Genomic DNA, 21,317 nt, shown 5'->3' on the forward strand with positions numbered 1-21,317 from the left:
TTTTGTGGTACTTTACAGAGCTGCCTGTGTCCTCTGGTGGTCGATCCAAACAAAAGGGACCACCAGAGGACCAGGTAGCAGGTATATTAGACGCTGTTATCAAAACAGCATCTAATATACCTGTTAGGGGTTAAAAAAATCACATCTTCAGCCTGCCAGCGAGCGATCGCCGCTGGCAGGCTGGAGATCCACTCGCTTACCTTCCGTTCCTGTGAGCGCGCGCGCCTGTGTGCGCGTGTTCACAGGAAATCTTGCGTCTCGCGAGAGGACGCGTATATGCGTCCAGGAGGAGTAAAGCAACCACCTCCCGGACGCATATGTGCGTACAGCGTTCGGGAGGTGGTTAAAGCTAACCTACAGCAGTGAAGAAAAATGGCGGGTGTGTAAAACTGTGTGTATGTGGAGACTAAGGGTCTGCAAGCTTCTATTGGCTGATAGGAGTCATGTGACCAGGCTTCTATTGTCTAATGCATTTTTGGGGAATATCTCAGGAACGGTACGTGCTAGAGATCTGAGACCCAATCTCATAACCTTCCTGGATACCCTATGTACCTTCGTAATTGTAAATGCAACGGTGCGGATTCCTTTAGCGGACATACACACATACACTCAGCTTTATACATTAGATAGCTCGCATCTGGATGCAATTCGTATACTCTGGGCAGGAAAACCAAAACAGAGGAATACCTTTGTCCAGATACACAACATCCCCTCTGTAGCCATCTAGCTTTTATACCCAATATTGCAACCTTGGTATTGCCAAGATTTAATTATGTTTAAATAATCTTGCTATATAATTTTTCATGCTGTGTTTTTTATGCAATGCAGAACTGATGCTAAAAAAAAAAATGCAGTAGTTGTGGTGCAACATTGAAATTAATGGGTCAGGATTCGGTGCGGGTGCTATGCGTTCACGTCACGCATTGCACCAACGCGGAAAACTCGCTCGTGTGAAGGGGGCTTACTCTGTAAGTTTATGTGGTAATAACTTTGGAATGCTTTTACTTATCCAAGTGATTCAGAGAATATTTTCTCGTGACACAATGTACTTTATATTAAAGGTAAATTTGAGTCGATTTGTGTAACCTTTATTTATAAAAAAAATTCCATCACCGGTTACATATTGTTCCTTTGTTTTGTTTTTTTATTTTATTTTGTTGGCAATTAATATGTACAGCTGCTCTGGTTGCTTACACTATCATAAGCATAACCTCCTGCGCAAGGTTTTTCTTCTATGTCAACCAGGAAACTACACCCCTCAAGGAGTTTATTGAGGGGTGTACTGACCACTTTGACCACACAGGATTTTCATAGAAACACTTGGCTGTGAAAATAAAATTTTTAATTTCTTCCAATAAAATGTTGCATAAGCTCCCCATTTTTCATTTTCACAAAGGGTAACAGGAGAAAAGCACCACAAAGTTTGTTAAGCATTTTCTCCTGAACATGGCAACACCACATATGTAGTCATAAATTGCTGTTTGGGCACACGGCAGGGATCAGAAGAGAAGGAGTGCCATATGGTTTTTGGAGGACAGATTTTGGTGGAATGGTTTACGAGCGCCATGTTGCTATTGATCAGCCTCTGGAGACCAGTACAGCCATTTTCTGACAACCATACGTTTTATTTTTCTCTCAGCAGAGCTTTATCATTCTGTTCTATTTTGGGGTACATACAACTTTTTGATCACTTTTTATTTAGCTTTTCAGGAAGCAGGAAAAAGAAAAGGAGGCAACTCTGCCATTGCTTTCTGGGATTTGTTATTGCTGCAAACACCATGCGGGAAAAATGATGTTACCTTTATTCTGCTGGTCAGTACAATTACAGAGATACCAATTTTATATCGTTTTTTTTACATTTTACCACTTTTGCACAAAACATTTTTGGAGAGAACAAACACATTTTTGTGTCACCATTTTCTGCGAGAATCATTATTTTGTTTTTTTCTGTCAATTATCTTGTGTAGCGGCTCATTTTTTGTGGGATGATTTGACGTTATCATTGGTACCATTGTGGGGCACATAGTACTTTTTGATCACTCGCTATTACGCTTTTTGTAAGGCAAGGTGACACCATTTTTAATTTTCTTTTTTACAGCATTCACCTGATATTAGATATTTTTATAGAGAATGTCATTATGGATGCAACAATACCTAATATGTCTATTATTTTCGATTTGGTTTGCAATCTTACACAAAAAAAACCTTTTTGAAAAAGAAAAAATGTTTTTATGTTGCCATCTCTGAAAGCCATTTATTTATTTTTTCTGTCGTCTTGTGTAGGGGCTAATTTTTTTTAGGTGATTTTTTCAATGTTACCAATGTGGGGTACAATAATCACTTGCTAATACTCTTTTGCAAGGCAAAGTAACAAAAATAATTGCATATTTTGTCGCTATTTTTATTAATTTATTTTCCCCTGACGGGGTAGATCATGTGATATTTTTATAAAGCTGGTCATTACGGATGCGGTGATACCTAATATGTCTAATGCTGGCGTATACAGCAGGGGCTCGACTATCAAGAACAGCCGGGCCCCTGCCTCTGATCGGGCGGGCACAGCTCCTGAACCCATCTAGAACAGGGATCAGCAACCTCCTGCACTATAGCTGTTCTTAAAGAACAGCCGAATAGGTGTGCATGCTGGCAGTTGCAGTTTGCTGGGAATTGTAGGCAGAAAAACCAAAGCAGAGGAATGTCTTTGTAGACATATGACATTCCCTATGTAGCCATCTAGCTTTTATGCCAAATATTGCAACCCAAGTAGATCCAAGATTTAAAAGGGTTTTTGGAGATTTTTATATATTCTGATCGGTGGACACCCAGGACACCCACCAATCAGCCGTTTTCTGAAAGCACCACAACTACAACTACTGAAAACTACAACTCCCACCATGCTTTGCTGTAGGCTGATAGCTGTAGGCAGTGTGGGCATGCTGGGAGTTGTAGTTTTGCAACAGCTGGAGAGCCTCAGGTTGGCCATCCCTGCTAGTAGCACCCTTTATCTCTGATCTCTGACATTATAAACACTCATTATAGCTCAGTTCCTAAATAAGTGTTTATGAGTTTAGAAATAAGTTTTATAAGATGACGGCACAAAGTGAAGGTGAGATTCACATAGCTAGACATTTAACCCTTTGTGACAGAACAGGTCAATATTTTTAATAAAGACCAATATAAAAAATAATTTTTAGCCCAAAATGAGTAACATGCAATCATTTTTTTAAAATTGCCTCTGAAGGCGTACATAGCCTTATTTTTTTTTTTCTTTATAATAAATTTTAATATGTAGCAAAACAAATCTAAAACTTGTATTGCAATACTTTGGTATTAAGGATGATATTGTTTCCATCAAACTGTAGACAAATAATAATTCAGAATATATGACAATAACAGAAAATATGAGACAAATGGTAGGTCCAATCAAGAGTAACGGTAAAGATGAAATAACAATTGGATTGGGGTTCCTTTGGCCCATCAGAGGACATTATACTCAAAGCCCAACCCCATATCATCTATAAAGTGTAATAGGTGGTGATTTAAAGAAATAGAATCAATTCGTTCATCTGCACAAATTTAAATTTGTGAAGGATCATCCCCACAGCTTTACACACTTGGCCTTGATAATCTCACACATGCTCCGATACTTCGAGTGTGGGCGCATGCGCGGATGATATGCCTGCAAATCCACATCAACGAATTTTAGAGGCGCAAGGACAATTGCTAATTAATTTTTGTTGGCATATCATTTGCACGTGCAACGATATTCGCAGTAACTGCGCATGTGCAAGATTATTATGGCTGCATGAGATGTGCAGCCATGTTTATCTGCCAAGACAGTCAGGAATCGTCTGTAGAGGGACAGACCCTTAAAGACAGACAGTTTGTTCAGAAGAACAAAGCGATTCGCTCATCACTAAAACAGACCCTAGTGGCAAGTTATTTGCTCCAAATGTTTTTCTCCTGGACCTTTGGGACCCACTATGGTATCAGAGCATAGGTCTGCCGGAGGATTCTTTAGTACTCTGGTGGGCCAGTCCAACACTAGGTGATTCTCATCTTGATGGTAAAGATGTCAAAATATATACAGTCTACATACACGTTATATTATGCTATGTGTTGGATCCCCTATCCTGAGATAGGTCATCAATATCTAAATGTCAGAAAACTACTTTAAAGGGGTTGTCCCATCTGGGACATTAAAGGGGTTGTCTCATCATAGATAATGGGGGCATATCGCTAGGATATGCCCCCATTGTCTTATAAGTGCAGGTCCCACCGCTGGGACCCGCACCTATATAGAGAACGGAGCCCCGCAAGGTGGTGGCTGGAGGACTTCGGTCCGGCCACCACCAAGCCGGCTCCCCATAGAAGTGAATGAGAGCGTACCGCGCATGCGCGGCCCCCACTCCCATTCATTTCTATGGGGCCGACGGAAATAGCCGAGCTAGCGTTTGGCTATTTTCACCGACCCCATAGAAAATAAATGGAGGATAGCTGCGCATGCGCAGTGCACCCTTCTTCACTTGCGGGGCTCCGTTCTCGATATAGGTGCGGGTCCTAGCAATATGCCCCCATTGTCCATGATGAGACAAACCCTTTAATGGATTATTGCTAGGACATGCCATCAATGTCAGACAGTTGCAGGTCCCGCCTCTGGGACCCGCTCCTATCTCCAGAACAGGCCCCTGAAGTGAAGGAGAGCATACTACACATGTGCTACATGCCCTCCATTTGCTGCTATGGGACTTCCAAAGCTAAGCGAGTGCCCTCAGCTATTTTCAGAGCTCCCATAGTGGTGAACAGAGGGTGGCCGTACGTGTGCAGCTGCTGTCTGTTCACTTCAGGGGCCCGTTCTGGTGTGGGTTCCAGACGTGGGATCAGCACCTATCACACTTTGATGACTCCTTCTCACTGTCAGTTGCAAACTGTAAGACAAGTGGCTGGAGCAGAAGTGTCCAGCCTGAAGTAAAGCAAAAAATAAAATAAAAAATACAAAGCAGGTACATGCAGAAAGTGCTGCAGTCTGACAAACCGCGAGGGCAACTATATGTCTTGTTTAATTTTAGCATTAATTTCTAGGTTTAGTGTTCCTTTAAAGGGGTTGTCCAGAATTCAGAAAACATGGCTGCCTTCTTCCAAAAACAGCTCCACACCTGTCGACAAGTTATATACGGTGTTGACTCTCTGCTACATTGAAGAGAATGCGGCTGAGCTGCAGCATAATACACAATCTGTGGACATGGGTGGTGTTGCTACTGGAAGAAAACAGCCATGTTTTTCTAATCCTACACAACCCCTTTAACTCCTTGACTCCTTCATGACAGGTGCATAAAAAATTATTGCCACACTTATCTACATACGCAGAACCTGGATTTCAGTGATAGTTCAGTTGTCTCAAAACCTTGTTAACATTTGTAATAAGAGTAGAATTGTATTTCCATATGGTCGTGTCTCTTATGAGAGATGTCTGTGGGAGATCTGGCTGCTTTGGTGACCGGCCATGGTGCAGGCTTACGATATCATTGGGAACAAAAACTCTTTTTTTATAAGCTTTTAATACAGAGTGAACTAACACCTGAATGACTTCCCGTGGGTTGACTATCATCTTGCGGCCGTTAAAGCCATTTGGAATTTCTGGCTCATAGTATATCAGCTGAAGAATGTTGGTTCCTGGTACATTTTTAGGAAAAGCGGTCTGAAAATTAGGCACAGTGATGTTCTTTGGGTAGTAATGGTTTTCTACCAGGTATGCAGCCTTATCTGGATAGGTTTTCTCTAGGACTTCCATCATTTCATCCCATGTTGTGTTATGTCTTGGCAAAATGATTTCGTCCACATCATTGAAGATGACATATCGACTTTTGTACATGTTTCTGTACATACAATCATTCAGTGCTGCAAGCTGCCCGTAATAACCAATTTGGCTTTCAGGGTTCATATTTTGGCGCCAGGCAACAGAAGTTCTCAAAAATTTGTCTATTGGCCAAGATACAATTTCTATAACCCCTTTTGAGACATAGTAATCAAGGACTCGTCCCATGGCCTTACTGCAGCCATTCTTGTAGATGACCACCTTCTGGGCTCCTAGAAGACGATACATCTCTATGGCCTGGATAAACTGCAATATGTTGTCCTGGTTTCCAAACATGGTAGAGATACACACTGTGAAGTTTGCCGAGAAAGTCTGGGGATTGCGGTTCTTTATCTCAAAGACAGGAACATGCCTTGGGTTTGTTATGTTGGACCAATGGATGGAGATGTGCTGAGAAGAGCAGTTCAGAGGTTCAGGGCAGACCACATCTGCTGGACCATAAGGAAACCCAAACCATTGGGAGTGGATCTCTATGGTTGCTTTTACGGAGAAATATCCAAGGTCATTCAAACAGTAAAACCAACAATATAGCTCCTTCACATCTTCTTCGTGGATAATGGTCAACACACGCACTCGGCGGGACTCTCTGCCATCATAATAAGCTGCTATGATGAAGATTTTATTGTTTTCTAGAGGTGTGATTGTGTTATTGGAAATTAAATTGCTTTTATCGTTTTCTACACGGATGATCACATCCCTGTAAAAGGTTCTGGCCTCTTTGTCCAGCTCCTAGCTTTGGTAGACTCCAAACCAGGAAAATAATGTTCAGTGTGATGATAGCCAAATACAGCTTCTTATTGGTTGTAAATGAATGTTCAAAAAGAATATTAATGATGTACATCTGCAAGGAAAAGTGGACACATTTACTATTAGGAAGGAGTGAGTAGGAAAAACTTGTGCAAAGGAAAGTGGTCAACCATCTAGTTAAGGTGTACAGGCTGGTGAGGTCAGAAAAAACGATTTGCTGACATAGTCAAGTTAGAACCAAGAAGAAGTACTCAAGTTGAGGCACAGCATACATAACAGTTACAATAATGCAAGCAGAGAAGCATAATGCTTCTCCATAGTGGCAATAAACATGAACAGGTGCAGCACAATGGGTGGTTCCTTCATGTGGTTCAATATATTTTCTGTGGCTCAGTAGTACTCGAAACTGTAACGTCAAACATCTATACATGGGTTGACTCTCCACTGAACCGGTTTCTAATCCTTTTATTCTTGTGAGAATCATGCAGAGGGACCCCCTCTCAACCTCCCATTTGGCTAGGACCTAGTAGTGCGCTCCTCAGCCACAGTAACAATCAACAGTCTCAACTTAGTTGTCCTTCACCGGACCTTCCCCCTTCTGAATCATAGTCTTTACTCGGTTGGTCTTTATGGATCCTACAATGTTACAACGGAGGATCAGAGGTCAACCACTATTATTGTGAAACTTGTCCTCAAGTCAAGGTAGACTGCAAAGCAGGGTTTCCATCTTATAACATTTCTCATAACGCTGACTAGCGGCATGAAAAATAGCAGGACATCATGATGTCACCCTTTATGGAGGTAAGGCTTCTTTCATACTCGCGTTTTGGCTTTCAGTTTCTGAGATCCGTCATGGGCTCTCAGAAGTGGTCCAAAACGGAATAGTTCAGCCCCAATGCATTCTGAATGGAAAAGGATCTGCTCAGAATGCATCAGTTTGCCTTCGTTCAGTCACCATTCCGCTCTGGAGGCGGACACCAAAACGCTGCCTGCAGCGTTTTGCTGTCCGCGTGACGAAGCGGAGCCAAACGGATCTGTCCTGACACACAATGTAAGTCAATGGGGACGGATTCATTTTCTCTGACACAATGACAATGACTTTCAATGGTGTTCATGACGGATCCGTCATGGCTATAGAAGACATAATGAAACCTTATCCGTTCATGACGGATGCATGCGGTTGTATTATTGTAACGGAAGCGTTTTTGCAGATCCATGACGTATCCGCAAAAAACGCTAATGTGAATGTAGCCTAAGCCATCAGCAACATGGTGCTCAGGGTGGTATTATCTGCCTGCCATGTCACCCCAGCAACGGAGACCAAATCCTGCTGTTTTCTTAAGAGGCTTCCCCTTCAACTATGGGGAGATGCTGCCAAAGCAGGGAAAGAGCGAGCAGGATTCACTGAACCCAAGTCCCACTGAATGAAAGTATTTTTGAGATCTGATACCTTTATTATTTATTAATGAGTGCGAAACATGATCTACTCCTTCGAAAGCAAACATCCAGGTTCTTCCCTTATCGAAGCTCATTTGCTGTGGTGGTTGTCACAGGGTCAACCGCAATCAGGTCCAGAGGGCAAAGCAAGCATCACTGTATCTGCATCTCCAGGACATAGATTCAGTTAAAAATTATGGTGGAGCACATTGTCTCCCTGCCCTGTTTACTCTGGTAAGTCATAGGGTTCTCCAGCCTGTGGCTTACCCGAGTTTGGGAGCATGCAGAGGACCTCAGGCAGAGTGATGGCTTCAATAAATCAGGCTGTGGACAGCAGGCAAACAGAAGAGGACCCAGGTGCCCATCATAGGCATACGTTAGATGAGTTTCAGGTTCTTTTTATCATCATTGGTGCAGAGGAATCGCTATGGTTGAGAGAGAGGAGGCAAATTTTACTGTAAAGCACTGTAGGAAGAGAGACTGTGCAGGTGTGGCCAGCTCTCTCATTCTGACCAAAACTGGAACTGCCTCAGTCTCAGGTTTGGTCAGGGTTAGAGTAGTGAGAAACACCAAACCCTTCCCCATCAAAAATGTATTACCTATTGATAGGTCATTAAACATAGCAGTGGAGAAAACTCTTAACTTCAGTTTTTTCTCACCATGTGTTTCAAAGGTCGACTAACCGGTGGTCACTGAAGAAAGTGTGCAGAGACGCTCACCTTTAAAGTCCATGAGAACTGGATGAATCTTGGAGCAGATAAGCAGGAAGTCTTCTCTATATAGCCACGGACTTGAGGGTCAATTATTTTTACATAACAAGCAGAAAAGTCGCCAACATTCTCCTTAGAAAGTCCTAACGTATAAAAACAGAAGCTGTTCCAGGGGTTGTTGTTGAGCAGTCTCTATACTGTTACCAGTATGAAGAACTGGAGGATATGTTAGTAAGCTGACACACAGTATAATGGACTGGTTAATGATAAGTATTTATTGACGTAAGTGCATGTATGGTACGTCGTAAAACATTATATAGCTCCCACACTATCTGCTATGCTCAGACAATCAAGATATACAATACAGGTTAAAAGCCACAAATATCACATTCTTCAGCGACTATAGGGAGCCTACTCTTGTAACAAAAACTCGACTACGTCTCCTCATGAAACCAAACCAAAGGATAAGAAAACTAAAGAAAAGTTTGTACAAAATTGCCAGCAATAACTTAAAATATTAATATAATAATCAATTCATAAAATTACCCAGTAAAATTATAAAGTACAAAACTTTATTAGTAAAGTAGCACCATAAGTTAAAAACAATTAAAACAGTATACATGGTACACAATGCCACTTGTGGGAACCCTGATAAGCAGCCAATTTCTAAATTTGGAACAGGAAAACTTAACTTAGAAGTTCTGAACGCAATGTGAGCTAAAACCTGAATGACTTCCCACGGGTTGACTAAAATATTAGCCATTTGAGATTTCTGGTTCATAGTCTATCGGAAGAAGAATATTGGTTATACTACAACTCCCAGCAAGCACACGTGCTTGGTTGTTCATGTAACTCCATAGAAGTGAAAGAAAGATTATACAGGTCCTTCTCAAAAAATTAGCATATTGTGATAAAGTTCATTATTTTCTGTAATGTACTGATAAACATTAGACTTTCATATATTTTAGATTCATTACACACCAACTGAAGTAGTTCAAGCCTTTTATTGTTTTAATATTGATGATTTTGGCATACAGCTCATGAAAACCCAAAATTCCTATCTCCAAAAATTAGCATATCATGAAAAGGTTCTCTAAACGAGCTATTAACCTAATCATCTGAATCAACTAATTAACTGTAAACACCTGCAAAAGATTCCTGAGGCTTTTAAAAACTCCCAGCCTGGTTCATTACTCAAAACCGCAATCATGGGTAAGACTGCCGACCTGACTGCTGTCCAGAAGGCCATCATTGACACCCTCAAGCAAGAGGGTAAGACACAGAAAGAAATTTCTGAACGAATAGGCTGTTCCCAGAGTGCTGTATCAAGGCACCTCAGTGGGAAGTCTGTGGGAAGGAAAAAGTGTGGCAGAAAACGCTGCACAACGAGAAGAGGTGACCGGACCCTGAGGAAGATTGTGGAGAAGGACGATTCCAGACCTTGGGGGACCTGCGGAAGCAGTGGACTGAGTCTGGAGTAGAAACATCCAGAGCCCCCGTGTACAGGCGTGTGCAGGAAATGGGCTACAGGTGCCGCATTCCCCAGAAACAGCGGCAGAAGCGCCTGACCTGGGCTACAGAGAAGCCGCACTGGACTGTTGCTCAGTGGTCCAAAGTACTTTTTTCGGATGAAAGCAAATTTTGCATGTCATTCGGAAATCAAGGTGCCAGAGTCTGGAGGAAGACTGGGGAGAGGGAAATGCCAAAATGCCTGAAGTCCAGTGTCAAGTCCCCACAGTCAGTGATGGTCTGGGGTGCCATGTCAGCTGCTGGTGTTGGTCCACTGTGTTTTATCAAGGGCAGGGTCAATGCAGCCGCTATCAGGAGATTTTGGAGCACTTCATGCTTCCATCTGCTGAAAAGCTTTATGGAGATGAAGATTTCATTTTTCAGCACGACCTGGCACCTGCTCACAGTGCCAAAACCACTGGTAAATGGTTTACTGACCATGGTATTACTGTGCTCAATTGGCCTGCTAACTCTCCTGACCTGAACCCCATAGAGAATCTGTGGGATATTGGGAAGAGAAAGTTGAGAGACGCAAGACCCAACACTCTGGATGAGCTTAAGGCCGCTATCGAAGCATCCTGGGCCTCCATAACACCTCAGCAGTGCCACAGGCTGATCGCCTCCATGCCACGCCGCATTGAAGCAGTGATTTCTGCAAAAGGATTCCCGACCAAGTATTGAGTGCATAACTGAACATAATTATTTGAAATTTATTATTTTTTTGTATTAAAAACACTTTTCTTTTATTGGTCGGATGAAATATGCTAATTTTTTTAGATAGGAAATTTGGGTTTTCATGAGCTGTATGCCAAAATCATCAATATTAAAACAATAAAAGGCTTGAACTACTTCAGTTGTGTGTAATGAATCTAAAATATATGAAAGTCTAATGTTTATCAGTACATTACAGAAAATAATGAACTTTATCACAATATGCTATTTTTTTGAGAAGGACCTGTAGATGCTGTTTCAGAACAGCTGGAGGGCCAGAGGTTGATGAATTTTTACATTTTAAATTAAAAAAAGAAAGGTTTTAAAAAATATAAAAGCTAAAATATTACACATTTAAACACTTTACTTTCCCAATTTTACATATAAAAATAAAACAAAAAATAAACATTATTGGTACTGCCACATCCGAAAATGCCAGAACTATTAATACTGTAATTGGGGTTGAGCGAACCCGAACTGTAAAGTGAACTGAAAAACTGAAAACTGAACTGCTTCCTCTTCTGCTGCAGTCTTGGCCTCTTCATCCACCTCTGGAGTGACAGTGGCACCTGCCACCCCGCAAACAGAGGATCTCCCAGCAACGCCACCACCTGGGTCACCAAGCATCTCCACAATGACCCATGGAAGCGTTCAGCTATCTCCCAAACACTGGAGTGGAAGTACCCCCCTACCCACCCGCGATCCCTGAATGCCAGCATTTCAAAATTACTGGCCTTTGAAATGATGCAATTCTGTCTGGTGGAGACAGACAGTTTTAAAAGCCTTATGGCGGTGGCTGTTCCACAGTACGTCGTGCCCAGCTGCCACTACTTTTCCAGGTGAGCCATCCCTTCCCTGCACAATCAAGTGGGAGACAAAATCAGGTGTGCACTGCGCAACGCCATCTGTGGCAAGGTGGACCTAACTACGGATACGTGGACCAGTAAGGGACGTTATATCTCCCTAAATGCACACTGGGTAAATGCAGTGGCGACTGGGCCTGAGGCGGATAGCAGTTTGGCGCATGTCCTTCCACCACCAAGGATTGCAGGGTGCTTCTCTTTGCCTCCTGTTGCTTCCTCCTCCTACTCCAGTTCCTCATCCTCTACCGCCTCCTCATCCGGTCATCGTAACACTTTCACCACCAACTTCAGCACACTCAGGGGTAAACGACAGAAGGCAGTTTTAAAACGTATCTGTTTGAGGACAAACCCCACACCGCACAGGAGCTGTAGACGGGCATGGAACAATAGACCGATGAGTGGTTGGTGCCAGTGAGCCTCAAGCCCGGCCTGGTGGTGTGCGATAATGGGCAAAATCTCATAGCAACTCTGGGACTAGCCGGTTTGACACACATCCCTTGCCTGGTGCATGTGCCGAATTTGGTGGTGCAGAGGTTCCTTAAAAATTACCCCAATATGTCAGAGCTGCTGCAGAAAATGCAGGCCGTCTGTGCGCGCTTTCAGCGTTCTCACCCTGCTCCTGCTCGCCTGTCAGCTCTGCAGTGTAACTTCGGCCTTCCCGCTCAACGCCTCATATGCGACGTGCCCACAAGGTGGAACTCCACCTGGCACATGCGGGCCAGACTGTGCGAGCAGCAGCAGGCGATAGTGGAGTTTCAGCTGCAGCACCCACAGGTGAGTCACTCTGCGGAACAGCACCACTTCGCCACCAATGACTGGGCCTCCATGTGAGACCTGTGTGCCTTGTTGCGCTGTTTCGAGTACTCCACCAACATGGCCAGTGCCGATAACGCCGTTCTCAGCGTTACTATCCCACTTCTATGCCTACTTGAAGAAACGCTTCTGGCGATGATGGAAGAGGATGTGGCACAGGAGGAGAAGGAAGAGGGATTATTTCATAGGGTTTCCGGCCAGTCATTCACAAGTGGTTCCGAGGGTGGGTTCCTGCACCCACAAACGCCAATTACACAATTGTCCACCCAGGGTACAGTTCTGGAGGATGACGAGGTGGAGGATGAGGAGATGGAGGAGAAGGAACCGTGTTCACAGCAGGGTGGCACCCAAACCAGGCTCATGGCCATCACTGGTGCATGGCTGGGGGGATACAGAGGACACAGATGATACACCTCCCACAGAGTACAGCTTGTCGTTGCCTCTGGGCAGCCTGGCACACATGAGCGATTACATGCTGCAGTGTCTCCCCAACGACCGCCGAGTTGCCCACATTCTAACTTGTGCTGATTACTGAATGGCCATGCTGCTGGATCCCCGTTACAAGGACAATGTACCATCCTTAATTCTGTCACTGGAGTATGATCGTAAGATGCGCGAGTACAAGCGCACGCTGGTAGACGTGCTGCTGGTGGCATTCCCACCTGACAGCGGGGGCACAGTGGAAGCACAAGGCGAAGGCAGAGGAGGAGGAAGAGGTCTCCAACGCAGCTGGGGCACCGCCAGCACCTCAGAAGGCAGGGTTAGCATGGCCAAAATGTGGAAAAGCTTTGTCAGCACGCCACAACAACCAGCACCACCAGCTGATATGGAACGTCTTAGCAGGAGGCAGCATTTCAGCAACATGGTGGAGTAGTATATGTGCACACGCCTACACAAACTGACTGATGGGTCTTCCCCCTTCAACTTCTGGGTCTCCAAATTGGGCACATGGCCTGAGCTTGCCCTTTACGTCTAGGAGGTGCTGGCCTGCCCTGCAGCCAGTGTATTATCTAAACGTTTGTTTAGCATGGCTGGAGGGGGTTATCACAGGTTATATTTCCAAATGTTTTGGAACGTTTTGGGGTGTACTCTAATAAAAAAATACAAAAAAATACAAAAAACTAAAACCAAAAACCAGTGTTGGCTACCTCCTCCTCCTCCACCGCCTCCTCAACCTCCTACTCCATATGGACCTCGTCCTCCTAGATCAAGATTATTATTTTTTATTTTTGCGTATTTTATGTTATTTTAAGTCATATCCCTATCCATATTTGTTTGCACATTTTGATGCCATTTGCAGCCCTCTAGCCCTTTCCATAACTTTTTTAGAGCCATTTTAGTGCTCCAAAGTTCGGGTTCCCATTGACTTCAATGAGGTTCGGGGACAAGTTCGGGTCCTGAACTCGAACTTTTTTGTGAAAAAAACAGCCAGGTGTCCACTCAACTCTAACTGTAATAGAAAACAAAATTAAATTGTTCTTTGACATTTTTTAAAATCAACCCCCCCTTTCAAAAACATAATTTAAACATAAAGTCATACACTCACCTAAAGAATTATTAGGAACACCTGTTCTATTTCTCATTAATGCGATTATCTAGTCAACCAATCACATGGCAGTTTCTTCAATGCATGTAGGGTTGTGGTCCTGGTCAAGACAATCTCCTGAACTCCAAACTGAATGTCAGAATGGGAAAGAAAGGTGATTTAAGCAATTTTGAGCGTTGCATGGTTGTTGGTGCCAGACGGGCCGGTCTGAGTATTTCACAATCTGCTCAGTTACTGGGATTTTCACGCACAACCATTTCTAGGGTTTACAAAGAATGGTGTGAAAAGGGAAAAACATCCAGTATGCGTCAGTCCTGTGGGCGAAAATGCCTTGTGGATGCTAGAGGTCAGAGGAGAATGGGCCGACTGATTCAAGCTGATAGAAGAGCAACGTTGACTGAAATAACCACTCGATACAACCGAGGTATGCAGCAAAGCATTTGTGAAGCCACAACACGCACAACCTTGAGGCGGATGGGCTACAACAGCAGAAGACCCCACCGGGTACCACTCATCTCCACTACAAATAGGAAAATGAGGCTACAATTTGCACGAGCTCACCAAAACTGGACTGTTGAAGACTGGAAAAATGTTGCCTGGTCTGATGAGTCTCGATTTCTGTTGAGACATTCAAATGGTAGAGTCCAAATTTGGCGTAAACAGAATGAGAACATGTATCCATCATGCCTTGTTACCACTGTGCAGGCTGGTGGTGGTGGTGCAATGGTGTGGGGGATGTTTTCTGTTTCTTTAGGCCCCTTAGTGCCAATTAGCCATCGTTTAAATGCCACGGGCTACCTGAGCATTGTTTCTGACCTTGTCCATCACTTCATGACCACCATGTACCCATCCTCTGATGGCTACTTCCAGCAGGATAATGCACCATGTCACAAAGCTCAAATCATTTCAAATTGTTTTTTTTTTAACATGACAATGAGTTCACTGCACTAAAATGGCCCCCACAGTCACCAGATCTCAACCCAATAGAGCATCTTTGGGATGTGGTGGAACGGGAGCTTCGTGCCCTGGATGTGCATCCCTCAAATCTCCATCAACTGCAAGATGCTATTCTATCAATATGGGCCAACATTTCTAAAGATGCTATCAGCACCTTGTGGAATCAATGCCACGTAGAATTAAGGCAGTTCTGAAGGCGAAAGGGGGTCCAACACTGTATTAGTATGGTGTTCCTAATAATTCTTGAGGTGAGTGTATGTGGCTTAATAAAAACTAAAAATGATAAAAAATTATTTTAAGACAAAAACAAAATTATGTGTTCTAATATAGCAATGCAAAAAAAATTTTTTCAAAGGTTTTTATTTCATCGTAGTAAAACATAATAAAATCTATCTATATTGGGCATTCCTGTAAATGTACTGAGCCATTTTTGTGTTAAAGCCTACTGTGATGGATTACAAATACTACCTACCGTGATGGATTAGTAATACTACCTACTGTAATGGATTATACATAGCTGATAACCAGGGATGGACTTTGCCTTAACTTATATCCAGGACTTTGTCATGGGCTGTGCCCTAAAAAGATCCACACCCCATTTTATCACCGTCACGCAGAGAAGTCACAACGCCCCAGATCAATGTGTATTTTAGAATTTATGATTTATATGCTTATTGTTGTGTGTAACCCTTGTCCTTTATGAGGTTATTGAAATGTTATTTGCATTTGTGAAGTCTTATCTTTCTAGGTATTACAGACCTATGGGCTTAGTCGCAAGTCAAGCTTGTCTTTAAATGGAGGTGTATGCGGTCTCCTGCTCCAAGACAGTCGCAAACCATTGCAAAGTGCAATGCAATGTGTAAAGCTCCTGGTACTACTGTAGATAAGAGGCTGGATATTTTTTTGGGGATAATGCTGTATGCTTCATTTGTCACCACTAGATGGGGCCTCCATCTACTCCAGTCCTCAGGGCTCACCTGCCGGTCATGTTTTCAGGATTTGCTTAGTATTGAGCAGGTGATGTAATTTGTGTCAGTGCATCAAGATTTACCACCGGTATTCATTCTGTGGTATATTTTTAAATCCGGGCGCTGAGAAACAATGCTTTATATAAGAATAGGAGGGAGTCAGGGTGTTAGTCCAGTCTAAATGTCACTGAATGAAGGAACGTTGTGAAAAAATGATCAAATCACCTTTATTGAATATTAATAAAATACAAGGAGGGACAACACAAATTCTATCTAATTAATGGACGACTATCCACAAGTGAGAGACCAGTTCAGAAGTGAGTCTGATGTACTGAAAAGCTGTGTCGCTAAAAATCTGTGTAACTGGACGCTCACATGTGGAACAACGAGTCCACCATATACACCACTTAGAACTATGACCATACCATAAGCACTGACAAGTGGTGGTTATTGCACCTCTAATAAACCAGTCTGGTTACCAAAGGTCAACACCACTAGCTAAGTGTGGTCACAGTATTACCTGCTGGTGCAAGCGGCTAATTGAGCTGACATATGGGCTGCAATTCTTGCTGTAGGTACCCTACCAAAAGAGACTCTCTGCCCTATGTCCTAAAGGAGATTGATAAACATCTGCTCACATCCCAGTATGCATCCACATTACAGTGACGGGATGCACCCAGTATCTTTTATGTGGGCACGAATCAATCTCCCATTAACTGTCTAGCATCTTAGCCCCCAATCCTGCTCTACGCGTTTCACCCTAAGTCGGGGTCCTCGGGAGCACTAAAATATCTGGGCTGAAGACAAATAAGAACGCCAACCGCCTCGTGTTCTGAGGTCAGCGGCAGCTGCGCTAGAATGGCCGTACGCGGCCGCTGAGGTGCTCAGGTTATGAGGAGGAGGCCCCTCCCCTAGGTTGGATCAAGCCCCTGAGTCGGCCAATGGCATGGAGAGGGCGCAGCTAGCCACAGCTCAACCCCGCCCACACTGCCCGCCCACTAAACAAAGCGATAGTGTCACGGATGATGTTGCAGATAGCTGGAAGTTATGAATAAACGTCCGACTGGCTTGATCCCAAACTAAGGAGCATATAGGTGACCCCTATAAAACCCTAAGAGCTCACCCTGACTGCTAAGCACAAACAAGGGTTTCAGAGGTAGACGATTGCATGCCCACGTACCTAGACTGTGTGACATCTGAAAACCCTATAATAGTGAGGGGACACGACCACCGGCTTCCTGCACTTCCTGCACTTTATATTCCCTCCCATACTGAGGCAGTATGGGAGGGAATATAAAGGAAAGAGGATTAGTCTAAATAGGTGACACCTGGGAGAAGGAAATTTCTGAGATGAGAAAGTGAAACCAAAACAAAGAACATCTGTCAGACCTTCTCACAGAAGTGGTGGTGACAGATACCAGCCGGAGTGTCAAAACACTCCAAAGATAACCGGGGACCAACTGGCGGTATTATACAGACGTGGACAAAATTGTTGGTACCCTTTGGTCAATGAAAGAAAAAGTCACAATGGTCACAGAAATAACTTTAATCTGACAAAAGTAATAATAAATTAAAATTCTATAAATGTTAACCAATGAAAGTCAGACATTGTTTTTCAACCATGCTTCAACAGAATTATGTAAAAAAATAAACTCATGAAACAGGCATGGACAAAAATGATGGTACCCCTAGAAAACACAGAACATAATGTGACCAAAGGGACATGTTAATTCAAGGTGTGTCCACTAATTAGCATCACAGGTGTCTACAACCTTGTAATCAGCCATTGGGCCTATATATATGGCTCCAGGTAATCACTGTGTTGTTTGGTGATATGGTGTGTACCACACTCGACATGGACCAGAGGAAGCAAAGGAAAGAGCTGTCTCAAGAGATCAGAAAGAAAATTATAGACAAGCATGTTAAAGGTAAAGGCTATAAGACCATCTCCAAGCAACTAGATGTTCCTGTGAGTACAGTTGCACATATTATTCATAAGTTTAAGATCCATGGGACTGTAGCCAACCTCCCTGGACGTGGCCGCAGGAGGAAAATTGATGACAAATCTAAGAGACGGATAATCCGAATGGTAACAAAAGAGCCTAGAAAGACTTCTAAAGAGATTCAAGGTGAACTTCATGCTCAAGGAACATCAGTGTCAGATCTCACCATCCATCGTTGTTTGAGCCAAAGTGGACTACATGGGAGACGACCAAGGAGGACACCATTGTTGAAAACGAATCATAAAAAAGCAAGACTGGAATATGCCAAACTACATGTTGACAAGCCACAAAGCTTCTGGGAGAATGTCCTGTGGACAGATGAGACAAAAATCGAAGTTTTTGCCAAGGCACATCAGCTGTATGTTCACAGACGAAAAAATGAAGCATATCAAGAAAAGAACACTGTCCCTACTGTGAAACATGGAGGAGGCTCTGTTATGTTCTGGGGCTGCTTTGCTGCGTCTGGCACAGGGTGTCTTGAATCTGTGCAGGGTACAATGAAATCTCAAGACTATCAAGGAATTCTAGAGAGAAATGTACTAGCCAGTGTCAGAAAGCTTGGTCTCAGTCGCAGGTCATGGGTCTTGCAACAGGACAATGACCCAAAACACACCGCTAAAAACACCCAAGAATGGCTAAGAGGAAAAAATTGGACTATTCTAAAGTGGCCTTCTATGAGCCCTGACCTCAATCCTATTGAGCATCTTTGGAAGGAGCTGAAACATGCAGTCTGGAAAAGGCACCCTTCAAACCGGACACAACTGGAGCAGTTTGCTCATGAGGAGTGGGCCAAAATACCTGCTGAGAGGTGCAGATGTCTCATTGACAGTTACAGGAAGCGTTTGATTGCAGTGATTGCCTCAAAAGGTTGCGCAACAAAATATTAAGTTAGGGGTACCATCATTTTTGTCCATGCCTGTTTCATGAGTTTATTTTTTTACATAATTCTGTTGAAGCATGGTTGAAAAACAATGTCTGACTTTCATTGGTTAACATTTATAGAATTTTAATTTATTATTACTTTTGTCAGATTAAAGTTATTTCTGTGACCATTGTGACTTTTTCTTTCATTGACCAAAGGGTACCAACAATTTTGTCCACGTCTGTATACTGCAGCAGCACGGCAAGGATGGTAATCAAGGCGTTACGGTAAGTACATAAAAAAGAGGAAAGTCATACTGTCTATGCACTGAAGTAACAACAGCAAATTTTGTTACTGTCATTAGAATCATATTAGGACAGCGATGAAGCAGACTTATGAGGATATATACATATAGACACATGAGTGTAGGAGGATAGCTGAGGCGTATATAAATCCATAGGGAAGTTTGGAAACCTCAGATCTATTTAGGATATAAGGGATATCACTAATGAAGAAGGTGTTGTGTGACAAGAGGGGATAAGCATGCTGCTACAGTGATTTACAAGAAGCACACATATGAGATGTGCTCATTCAGACCCTGCGGTTGGACCGTTCGCAGTCTAAATATCCATTGCCCTTACTTCTGTAGTAATTTTCTGTCAAAATCACCCCCTCTTAGCGACTTTCTAACAACTTCAATCCCTTGGAACTTGATCGCATTCATGTCATCCTTATGTAGGGAGGCTACATGTTGCGCAATTGCAGTGTCAGGATCCTTGCGGATGTCACCAAGGTGCTCTCCAATTCTTCTCCAGAATTTGCGAAAAGTCTTTCCTACATATTGTTTGCCACATTAACATGTGGCCAAGTACACCAGCCCCTTAGTTCTGCAGTTTACAAAAGCGCTAATATCAAAGGTTCTGCGCGTAACGGTGCTAGTGAACTCATTGCCCAATAATATGGCACTGCACGCCACGCATCCCCCGCATCAAAATCTACCTTTGAGATCGATACTAAGCCAGGTGGTACTCATAGGAGCTTGTAAAAAACTGTGTACGAGGAGATCCTTCAGATTACGCCCACAGCGTAATTTCAATGAGATGTCCCACACCCAGGTCAGATTTCAGTATCCCCCAGAATTGTGTAAGGATATCTCTAACCTCCTCATGTGCCTCATCATACGTAGCAATGATGCGGAGCTTATCGTTCTCCATTGATGTCACTTTGGGAACCAACAAAGTATTCCGATCCACGGCTAGGGAATGTTGGTATGCCCCAGCTAGGACATTTTGTGGATATCCTCTGCGCCTAAACCTATGTTGCAGATCTTTAGATGCAACACGGTAGTCACTCACTCTGGAACAATTGCGGCGCAGTCTTAAGTATTGGCCCTTGGGAATACCTTTTTTTAGGGACGTAGGATGACAGCTGTCCCAACGCAGGAGACTATTAGTAGATGTTTCTTTATGAAACAGCCGAGTCCCCACATTACCCTCTCTGTCCTTAGAGATGGTAAGGTCCAAGAAGGTAATCTGGTGTTCATGGATATCGGATGTAAAGAACAGTCCCAAATCGTTTTTATTTAGGTCCTCTACAAACTTATCAAAGTTAGCCTTACTCCCCGACCAAAGAATGAGGACATCTATATAACGTAGCCACAGGCTAATACAGTCAGTCCACTTGTTGCCCTCATCTTGAAATACCACTTCCCGTTCCCACCAGCCCAGGTAGAGGTTAGCGAAGGTGGGCGCCCATGGGCTACCCATCGCCACCCCCCTGAGCTGGTGGTACTGTACTTGTGACGATCAAACAGGAAAACATTATTTTCCAAGATGAAATGGAGAAGATCCATGATTAACTCATTGTGTTGCCATAGATGTGTACCACCTTGGTGCAAAAAGGACGCCACAACTCCACACCCCTTGTCATGGGGTATGGAGCTGTACAGCGCCTCCACATCCAAAATCCAACATGGTTCCGTTATCCGTCTGGACCCCCTCAAGTCTTTTTATGACCTTTATTGAATCGCGCAAGTACGACGGGAGGACCAATACAAATGGTCGCAGTATCTTATCAACATAGGTACTTATACCATGAGTGAGGCTGCCCGTACCAGAGACGATGGGTCTACCAATTCAGTCATACAGTGCAGTGTTAAAGCAAGCAGAAAGATGTTGCTGACACCTTCAAATGCATTTCGTTCCATTTGGTTGCGTCCCCATTGCGGACAGAATAACGCTGCAAGCAGCATTTTTCTGTCTGCGATGTGGTGTGGAGCGAGACGCAAAAAAACGCTAGTGTGAAAGTAGCCTTAAT

At 43.4% G+C, this 21,317-nt stretch overlaps 1 protein-coding gene across 1 annotated transcript; it reads right to left on the reverse strand.

The window, feature by feature from the left end:
- Positions 1-5,377: 5,377 nt before the first annotated feature.
- Positions 5,378-18,312, reverse strand: LOC122919855. The gene is made up of 3 exons (XM_044269044.1): positions 18,306-18,312; positions 8,779-8,912; positions 5,378-6,604 (listed from the first exon to the last, which is right to left on the reverse strand). Exons 1-3 carry the CDS (start codon positions 18,310-18,312, stop codon positions 5,378-5,380), a joined length of 1,368 nt encoding a protein of 455 aa, XP_044124979.1.
- Positions 18,313-21,317: the final 3,005 nt, after the last annotated feature.

Source organism: Bufo gargarizans, chromosome 9, assembly GCF_014858855.1.
Source record: "Bufo gargarizans isolate SCDJY-AF-19 chromosome 9, ASM1485885v1, whole genome shotgun sequence".
In the NCBI taxonomy this organism is placed as follows: Eukaryota; Metazoa; Chordata; class Amphibia; order Anura; family Bufonidae; genus Bufo; species Bufo gargarizans.

Bases quoted from the DNA above. Each gene is read 5' to 3' on its own strand.
- LOC122919855 (XM_044269044.1), bottom strand. The intron at 6,605-8,778 runs GTGAGCGTCTCT...TACCAAAGCTAG, and splicing joins AGTTCTCATGGACTTTAAAG to GAGCTGGACAAAGAGGCCAG.